Here is a 10831-nt window from a genome sequence, read left to right as displayed (position 1 = left end):
CATGTTGTTTCAGCGGTATTTTGCATCATATCTTTTACAACACGTATTTCCAACACAGTTCACACCAACAGTTTATTCTCGCATTTCGGATTTCACTACATTATTGACATTTTTATTAAATCGTCGTTGAAAAATGTATTGAAAACAACGGGATAGAGGTATTTTACAACAATGACATGTTCTGAAGAGTTGTGTATTACATTCAGAAAAAATGTACGGTTTTGGAGATACGGTGTGAAATGTATACAAATTGTGGCATTTTTGCATATATTTTGAAATTTGAGGCAATAAATGTAGTTTTTCAAGTTCATTATTTCTCCAAATATTTTATTCTTGCCCTTATCTAAAAATTTTCCGAACATTTTTGAACTTTTGTGGGGGAGGTACCGGAAGGAGTGGACCGATAAGTTTGGACAAAATATTACGAAATCCAAATTTTGGACCGAATCGGTTAATCCATCCGAGAGTTATCGTGTGCTCCAGCCAGCCAGCCAGACAGACGGACGGACATGGCTAAATCAACTCCAAATTGTCTGAAACGTATTTCGTCTAAGCCTACTTGGGGTCTAAAACCATTATTTCGATGAGGCACATTTTGCCCGTATGAAAGTGTATATACTCAAACTTAGTTTAAGATAGAAGATAAGCCATATCGGTCCTCTCCTTCCGGTACCTCCCCACAAAAGTTCAAAAATGTGAGGAAAAATTGTGCGCACGATAACTCTTGAAGGGAAAGGGAGTGACGGATTTAGTTCATACTTTACCCATCCTAATATATCAACCAGATATAGATCAGGTTCGAATATGGACTATATTTGTCCACTCCTTCAGGTACCTCCCACACAAAATTTCGGATAAGTTCACTTTAAGACCTGCTATCGAATCACTTTGATTTTTGTTGAAGCAACTTGCATTCGCTGCCCCAATTACACGGTAAAAGTTTTTTCAGGGGCAAGTCCATACTTCTTGAGAAAACAGCCCGAAAGATGTAAAAAACTCCTATGGTACCATATGTAGTGGCTGGAGAGCACGACAACTCTCGAACTGATCAACCAATTCGGTCCTTCGTCATATTTAGTCCAAACTTAGTTTCAGTTCGAAGATGGGCAATACCGGTCCACAACTTTCGTTACTTCCCCCCAATATTTAAAAATTTCACTAAAATGGATCTGCTAATATTCCGTTTTACTTCTAAAATGGCCCATATCGGTTCTCTCCTTAGGGTACCTCCCCCACAAAAGTTCAGCATTTGTGTCTAAGTTCAGTTTAGGGTCTTTCGAAGGTCCTTTGGAAATGTATACCGGTGCTGTGCGTTGTGGTCCTGTTTACAGCGATTTTATATTTTCCGTAGACAAGTCAATGCTTCCTGGCATGCTATTCCAAAAGTTATATGATGACCCACTGAAATGACTAGTGGGCGCGATATCTATCGAAAAGATATGACTCCCCAAATAAGATCCACTCCCATAATGGACTATGTCGGTGCATTCCTTTAAGTTACTCCTACGCAACACTTTTGAACTTCAATCTTAATCCACATTTTTGTCGACAAGTTCAAATGTCCAAAAACACCACAAAACTCTGAAAAGTTTCAATTCACGTAGGCCGAGGCCATATCTCTGTCGGCGAAGCCGACTGATACTTTTTGACTTGTTCTTATTATCAGAATTAAAACCACCATAACTTTTGCGCGTAATAACCAAAATTAGTATCGCGAACAGATTTGAGAATGGGAATTTTTTGCAATCCAGCACCAAAAATATTTCATATAGCTCCAAAAAAATAGTGTTTTATTGCTTTGGTGTCTGTTTAGTTCAAATCTATTAACTTCCTTATACGGGACCACCCGATTTCAGGTATTTTGAAGTTAGTATCTACATTTTCGGCCTAAATTGTCTGTAATTTGGTTATGGGGTTCCGGTGAAGGTAAAAAGGGCAGATCAGAAGAGGTTGTTCGGAGGTTCGGTGAATGTTGTTCGGAAGTACGGAGGAGGTTTTTCGGAGGTTCAGAGGATGTTGGTCGGAGAAGGTTTTTAGGAGATACGGAGTATTTTGCTCGGAAGCTCGGAGGAGGACATAGGTTCATGTTTTGGTGTAGCCTCCATATAACGGTAACACCCGATTTCAGGTATTTTGATGTTTATATCTATATTTTCGGCCTAAATTGGCTGTAATTTGGTTATGGGGTTCCGTTGAAGGTGAAAAGGGCAGTCCCGAAGTGGTTGTGCGCAAGTTCGGAGGAGGGTTTTCGGAGGTTTGGAAGATGTTGGACGGAGAAGGTTGTTCGGTACCACCCGATTTCAGACATTTTTAAGTTTTTATCTGCATTTTCGGTCTAAATTGGTTGTAACTTGGTTATGGGATTCTCAGTGGTCAAAAAATTTATTTACTAAAAAGTTAACAAAAAACAATTAAAATAAATAAGTTAAAGTGTTTTATTATAAATGCACTAAAAACTAGAAGATATTTTTCTGTTAGCCTCAATGAGTATATTCTTTTTCAAGATGGGACCTCTCAAATAAAATGCTTGCATTTAAATTGTGACAAAATTAATTTTCAACAAATATGGTGCCATAGGGGTTTTTTTCATCTTTCGGGCTGTTTTCTCAACTAGTATGGACTTGCCCCTCAAAGAAAAACTTTTACCGTCCTAATTGAGGCAGCAAATGCAAGTTGCTTCAACAAAAATCAAAGTGATTCCAGAGCAGGTCTTAAAGTAAACTTATCCGAAATTTTATGTGGGAGGTACCTGAAGGAGTGGTGCGCGTGATGAAACTTGTAACGTCGTATGTGGGACAGTGAATACGTTAAAACCAAATTTCATTGAAATTGGACATATATAGCGTGTTTGGGGCAGCAAATACGTGAAATCGGACGAAAATATATTTGGGAGCTATATCTAAATCTGAAATCTAGATAATTATATTCCCCAATTTTCAGCTGAATCGGACAATAAATGCGACCGTTGCGAACGGACGGACGGACACGTATAAATCGACTCAGAAAGTGATTCTATGTATAGACATACCTTGAAGGAACTATGGGTCTATCTCGTTTCCTTATGTATGTTACAAACAAATGCACAATGACATAATACCCCTTACCACAGTGTGGTGTATGGTATAACAATTATGTTACACACAGTGTTTTATTTAAAATTGCGCTAAAAACTAGAAAATAATTTTTCTTTTAGCCTCAATAAGTATATTTTTCTTCATAGGTAACTTATACACTTTCACACGGGCAAAATGTGCCTTATCGAAATAATGGTTTTAGACTCCAAGTATGTTTGGACGAAATGTGTTTCAGACAATTTGGAGTTGAGTTGTCCGTCTGTCTGAGTGTTTGGCTGGCTGGAGCGCACGATAACTCCCGAACGGATCAACCGATTCGGTCCAAAATTAGGCTTTCGTAATATTTGTCCAAACTTAGTCTAAGTTCGAAGATGGATTATACCGGTTCACTCCCTCCGGTACCTCCCCCACAAAAGTTCGAAAATGTGTGCGCACGATAACTCTTGAAGGGAGTAACCGATTTGTTCCATATTTTGCACATCGTGAAATTTCTACCAGACTTAGATGAGGTTCCAATATGAACTCAATCGGTGCACTCCTTCGGACTTTCGCTTTGATTTTTGTTGTAGCAACTTGTATTCACATTCGACGGTACAAGTTTCATCAGGGGCAAGTCCATACTTCCTGAGAAAATAGCCTGAAAGGTGCAAAAAAACCCTATGACACCGTGTATAGTGGTTGGAGCGCAAGATAACTCTCGAACGGATCCGTCGATTCGGTCCAAAATGTGGCCTTCGTAATATTTTGTCCAAATTTAGTTTAAGTTTGAAGATAAGCCATATCGGTCCACTACTTCAGGTACCTCCCCCACAAAAGTTAAAAAATTATTAAATTTTCAAATTAAAAATTGGGGGGAAGGTTTCTCTTGATGGGAGTGACCGATTTGGTCCATGCTTTGCACATCCTAATATATCTACCAGATATAGATCAGGTTCGAATATGGACTATATTTGTCCACTCCTTAGGGAACCTCCCACACAAAATTTTGGATAAATTCACTTTAAGACCTGCTCTTCAATCACTTTGATTTTTATTGAAGCAACTTGCATTCGCTGCCTCAATTACGACAGTAAAAGTTTTTTTCAGGGGCAAGTCCATACATACCCCTATGGCACCATATGTAGTGGCTCAAACCGAATACTGCGTTCGTCCACACCTTGGATATCGTTATATTTCTTCGAATATTAGGTGAAATTCGAAGGTGGTGCTTATAGGTCCACTCCTTCCAATACCACCCCCACGAAAATATTCAGAATATCTCACAAAGGGATATTGAAATATTCTGTCCAAACTTAGTTCATGTTCAAATTTGGGCCCTTGGGGTACCAACCACACACATGTTCAACATTTTTGTTTGGTACACTGTGTGTCATTTCTTGTGTCATGGTTTATTAACCACATTCTGACACCACAGCGTGATAGAAGACCAAAAATAAGAAGACGTGTATCCCGGCGTTTTTTCCCTATCACTTCAACTTTCGCGGTTATGGGCCCACAGAGACCTGAGGCTTTGATGTCTAAAGAATCATTTTGTCAGACACATGTCTTCTAAACCGCATGGAATTTGGGATTACTCTTGGAGGCAAAGTTGTAGCACTCATCCTAAAGAATAATAATTGTGGACACATAAAATCCATTCGACCTCATCTTCAAGGTCGAAATAGTCAAGATCAAATTTCCATTATGCTTTTTTTATCGAATTTTAGTCTGTAGATATCAACCCGATCAAAAGTGAAGCCAACAACTAACTAGAAAAATGTTCGTTAGATCTCAATAAAAAACTTTCTAGAACATACGAACTCTGTAGAAATGGTTCTTAATTAAGCTAAATAAATTCGCTTTTTATCCTCTTTTCTCGGTTTCCGCTCCATAGATATTAAACCGTTCAAAATTCAAGAAAACAATTATCAACAATAATGTAGCAAAGAAGTTTTTGGAACATTCGATTTGTCTATGAACGGTTCTTAAATGCGAAAATAGCCAAAACCTGTTGAAACAAGTAAAAAAAAAATAAGTCGGCTTTGCCGACTGAGATATACCCTCAGCCTGTGCAAATTGAAACACTTTTTTTCACAAAAAATTTTGGTCGTATGAACCGACAAAATTTTGCGGAAAAGGTACTTAAAGGAATGGACCGACATAGACCATGGGTGTGCCATAGGGGGTTTTTACACCCTTCGGGCTGTTTTCTCAAGAGGTATGGACTTGCCCTTGAAACAACTTTTACCATCGTAATTGAGGCAGCGAATGTAAGTTGCTTCAACAAAAATCAAAGTGATTCAATAGCAGGTCTTAAAGTGAACTTATCCACAATTTTGTGTGGGAGGTACTGGATGGAGTGGACAAATATAGTCCATATTCGAACCTGATCTGTATCTGGTAGATATTATGAGAATGTGTAAAGTATGGACCAAATCGGTCACTCCCATCAAGAGTTATCGTGTGCACAATTTTCCGAACATTTTTGAACATTTGTGGGGTAGGTACCTGAAGTAGTGGACCGATATGACATATCTACGGACTTAAACTAAGTTTGGAAACAATATTACGAAGGCCAAATTTTGGCCGGAATCGGCATATCCGTTCGAGAATTATATTGCGCTTCCAGCCATAAACATGGTGTCATAGGGTTTTTTCAACTTTCAGGCTATTTTCTCAGGAAGTATAGACTTGCCCCTGAGGAAACTTGTACCTTCGTATAGAGGAATAAAAGATGTTACAATAAAAACCAAAGCGATTCGAGAGCAGGTCCTAAACTGAACTTTTCCTAAATTTTGTTTGGGAGGTACTCGAAGGAGTTTACCGATTGAGTCCATATTAAAACCTCATCTATGTCTGGTAGAAATTTCATAACGTGCAAAGTATGGACCAAATCGGTTACTTCCTTCAAGAATTATCGTACGCAAAAATTTTCCCAACATTTTGGAACTTTTGTGGGGGAGGTACCGGAAGGAGTGGACCGATATAATCCATATTTGAACTTGAACTAAGTTTGGACAAAATATTACGAAAGCCAAATTTTGGACCGAATCGGCAGATCCGTTCGAAAGTTATCTTGCGCTCCAACCACTACACACGGTGTCATAGGGTTTTTTGTAACTTTCAGGCTATTTTCTCAGGAAGTATGAACTTGCCCCTAATGAAACTTACAGCGTCGTATAGAGGACAGTGAATATAACTTGCGTAAACAAAAATCAAAGCGATTCGAGACCAGGTCCTAAACTGAACTTTTCCGAAATTTTGTGTGGGAGGTACCCGAAGGAGTGAACCGATTGAGTCCATATTGGAACCTCATCTAAGTTTGGTAGAAATTACACGATGTGCAAAGTATGGACCAAATCGGTTATTCCCTTCAAGAGTTATCGTGCGCACAAGTTTTGCGACAATTTTTGAACATTTGTGGAGGAGGTAACGGAAGGAGTGGACCGATATAACCCATCTTCGAACTTAAATCAAATCTGAACAAAATATTTCGATACCCAAAATTTGAACCGAATCGATTGATCCGTTCGTGAGTTATCGTGCGCCCCAGCCAGACAGACAGACAGACGGACAGACAGACAGATGGACGGAGATTGCTAGATCTATTCAAAATTGTCTGAAACGGATATCGTACAAACATACTTGGGGTCTAAAACCATTATTTCGATGAGGCACATTTTTGGTCGTATCAAAGTGTAAATACCCTCTTTAGCCTAAAGGCTGAGGGTATAAATATTCGATTTTTATACTTTTTTGTCCTATTCTGGTCCACAGTTACCGAACCGCCTAAAATTAAGGATACAATTATCTACTAAAATGTTGCAAAGTCGATATCCCCTGCAAATTTTTGAGCTTTAATCCAATCCATATTTTGTCGGTTCATACGCCCAAAATTTGAAAACCCCCTTTTTTTGGAAAAAAAAAGTATGTCGGCAAAGGCGACTGACACTTTTTTACTTGTTTTTTAATTATTTTTTATTTTCTGATATTTCAGTTAAGTATCCGTGGTCAAAAAACATCTCCAGCTATAACTGTGGACAGGAAAGGAAACTAATTATTCTAATTTAGCTCAAAATATTTTGCAGGGTTTGGTCCAGCTGAACTTAATAATTTATACTTGTTCAGTTCACTTGAAGATTGTTTGATTTTACTTCAATGTTCCTATTCTATACACTATACTCTATGCTCTTCTCCTATTATTAAACTTTCGTATCGGATGAACACAATGGACCCAAGGTCTCCGAGTGAAGCGGCCATCACGAATTTTGGCTGCCCATTCGTAAACCTAACCTAACTCCACTTCTCCTTGATTGTTCGAATCAGCATCAACATCCAGTAGCCCCACCAAACTAAAGAATTTGAGTTCACTCACTTATCTTCTCTCCACAAGAATCTTAAATAAATTTGTTGTAGGCTGTCGGGCAGGTAATTTCAACTTATTCTTTATGTATTCACACATATTCTGCAACATTTATGTTCATCTTATGCTATTTTACACCAATGATTTGTAGCCATATTAGTGGCTATGTTAGCCAGACCAATAAAATTACCTTTCCAAAAGTTTGTCTAGAAAAAATATTTTCACATTTTTTATATTTTTACGTTTCTCTGTACAGGTAACAATAATCCCTAAATAAATTTCCAATTTTGTAGTAATTTGGCCACAAAATAAGAAGTCTTACTATTACTTTGGCTTGGTACAAGCTTACACATACACGCATACGACTATTCATGATTATGTATCCACCATCAAGCCATCAAGCAAAACAAATTCCATTACTCCATCTTATGGGCAAATTGGATTTTTCAACACACACATACACTTGCAGCACATACACTTAGATTTCTTCTTCTTTGTAAACGAATGAACGAACTATCTTGACATGGCGGAATTACTAAAGTTTCGTTTTGGAATAAATTGCGAACGCAGAGGAAATCTACGTTGAAAATAAATTGCCTTTAAAGTTCTGCATACACTTTGGTGTTCAGCGTTTACACGCTCAATGGTTGCTGGATGGCTGGATGGTTGCTTGGCTGGCAGACGTATGCATACATACCTGGTATTCCGGTGTGGCCATCATCTTGAGCCATTTGTCTTGCTTAAGACGTAAAGTGGTTAACGTATAACTGGATATAAACTCTAATCTTGAATCATTTGCCAGAGCACTGCTGTTGTGAGCTGACAAGCTGTGAGGCATTTGGTGCAATGTGTCCATCACAGGATTCAAATCATTCCCGACATGGCTAACGATGGCGATAGTATTGTTTGTTGCATTACTACTACTACTACTGTTGTTGTTGTTATTGATGTTGGTGGGGTCGTCATCACAATTTCTTATACGACTAGATTCATCCATCGTCAGGATGTTAAATAAGGATTCAAATGCAAGATTTCCGAGAAAAAAGTGAGATTCAAAGAGAAATACAAACAGCACAAAGAACTACTGGACGTACGAACGACCTACAGCTGCAAGCACTAAACAACGTCTGTAAGAATTTGTTGGATAAATGACCCTACAATGCCATGGCAAAACCATTAACTCCAACAGCTGCTCTTGCTGCTGCTGTGAATGGAGTTCACTTGCAATGGCTACTATTAGAAACCAGAATCCTACCTACCACCCAACTACACAATTGTGTTGCCGCGTAATTCCTTCAATTGTGTATCGATCAAACTTCAAACTTCAAATTAAAAACAATGGAAACAAATTCCTAGCTTTACGCCGCCACCTATAACTGCTTACATTTGCGTTATTTACTGGTTGGTCTTCTAAATGTTGGTGCTAAGCTAAATTCTAATCTGCCTTGGTGGCAAGAACAGAAACAGAAAATGCCAGCCACATAACTTTGTTTTTCCCATAGCAATGGGGTTTGCCGCCGCCGATTGGTGGGAGAGGTAGAGATACTGTTCTACTCGATTTTGTTCAATTAATTAGAACAAGTTTGTGGCTCAACTACCCAACTCTCTAATGTTGGTAATTTCCGTTTGCTTAAAGTTTTCTTCAAATATTTACTGCATTCAGTTCCTACCCCTCCCCCCACCCATCAACCTACTGAGGAGCTGTTTCCTTGCTGTGTAGTGATTTTTTGTGGGACATTCGATTTTGTTGCTGGGCTCTTGAACGGAAGTTATATGGCAAAAGTTTATGTACGGCCGTTTGTTTTTATACCAATCAAGAGCGTAGAAGACGTGTCATATTTGAGCCTAAAGCATTTTCGGAAATGCGCGTTTCTTGTGTTTTATTTTTGTTCGAATAAAGTTAGGTCAATAGTTATGGGCGGCACATGTAACGCATTGCTTAGTGAAATAAAAAAAAAACTGTAAAACATTTATGGGTTAGGGGTTAATCAGGGGTGTTCAAGGGTGCATTGGGAGGATTAAATCAACTACATATAAAATATTTATGAACTTCGGAGGGCTAAATTTCGTTGAACATAAGGTGACAAAGAAGGTATACAGATGAAAGAGATTTATAAACTTGAATGTATTGTTTACTTACTAGTTTAGGTGACTCAGCTTGTGCGCAGATCATTTATCCCAGAAGCCGAAATAAGGATAGATTTCTTCCCCGATGTCTTGTATTCCTTCCCAGTTTGGTGGGATACCACGGTCTTCGATGCCATTTTTATACCCTCAGCATTTATACTAACGAGGGTATATACACTTTCATACGGGCAAAATGTGCCTCATCGAAATAATGGTTTTAGACCCTAAGTATGTTTGGACGAAATCCGTTTCAGACAATTTGGAGTTGATTTAGCCATGTCCGTCCGTCTGTCAGTCAGTCTGTCAGTCAGTCTGTCTGACTGGAGCGCACGATAACTTTCGAACGGATCAACCGATTAAGTCCGAAATTTGGCTTTCGTAATATTTTGTCCAAACTTAGTCGAAGATGGGTCATATCGGTCCACTCCTTGCGGTACCTTCCCCACAAAAGTTCGAAAATGTTCAGAGTAACCAATATTGTCCATACTTTGCACATCGTGAAATTTCTACCAGGCTTAGATAAGGTTCCAATATGGACTTAATTGGTTCACTACTCCAGGCACCTTCCACACAAAATTTCGGAAAAGTTTAGTACCTGCTCTCGAATCGCTTTGATTTTTGTTGTAACAACTTGTATTCACTGCCCTCATACGGCGGTATAAATTTTATCAGGGGCAAGTCCACACTTCCTGAGAAAATTGCCTGAAAGTTGCAAAAACCCCTATGGCACCGTGTGTAGTGGTTGGAGCGCAATATAAAAATTTGGCCTTCGTAATATTTTGTCCAAACATAGTTTAAGTTCGAACATAAGCCATATCCGTCCAATAATTCAGGTACCTCCTACACAAAAGTTCAAAAATGTTCGGAAAAATTGTGTGCACGATAACTCTTGAAGGGAGTGATCGATCTGGTCCATACTTTTAACATCCTAATATATCTACCAGGTATAGATCAGGTTCGAATATGGACTATATTTATCCACTCCTTCAGGTACCTCTCACACAAAATTTCGGATAAGTTCACTTTAAGACCGGCTCTCGGATCACTTTGATTTTTGGTGAAGCAAATTGCATTAACTGACCCCCTTTACGATGGTACAAGTTTTTTTCAGGGGCAAGTAAATACTTCCTGAGAAAACAGCCCAAAAGCTGTAAAAAAATCCCTATTTCGTTGTATATAGCAGCACGTAAAGCTCGAACTGGCCAACCGATTTGGTCGGAAATTTGGCCTTCGACATATTTTGTCCAAGCTTAGTTTCAGTTCGAAGATGGGCAATACCGGCCCACCA

General features: G+C 38.7%; 1 protein-coding gene across 1 annotated transcript in view; it reads right to left on the bottom strand.

The window, feature by feature from the left end:
* The window catches only part of LOC141389570 (dynein beta chain, ciliary-like), a 230674-nt gene extending 222102 nt beyond the window's left edge, over positions 1 to 8572 (bottom strand). Inside the window, exon 1 of the mRNA XM_073961276.1 lies at positions 8114 to 8572. Within this exon, the coding sequence (XP_073817377.1) occupies positions 8114 to 8413 (300 nt within the window). The 5' untranslated portion in view covers positions 8414 to 8572. The remainder of the gene's footprint in view (positions 1 to 8113) is intronic.
* Between the last annotated feature and the right edge of the window lie 2259 nt (positions 8573 to 10831).

This window comes from Musca autumnalis, unplaced genomic scaffold (genome assembly GCF_047663935.1).
Source record: "Musca autumnalis isolate F117 unplaced genomic scaffold, ASM4766393v1 scaffold_1, whole genome shotgun sequence".
In the NCBI taxonomy this organism is placed as follows: Eukaryota; Metazoa; Arthropoda; class Insecta; order Diptera; family Muscidae; genus Musca; species Musca autumnalis.
The sequence above is the reverse complement of the archived record's forward strand: the minus strand, read 5'-3'. Positions and strand labels throughout refer to the sequence as shown.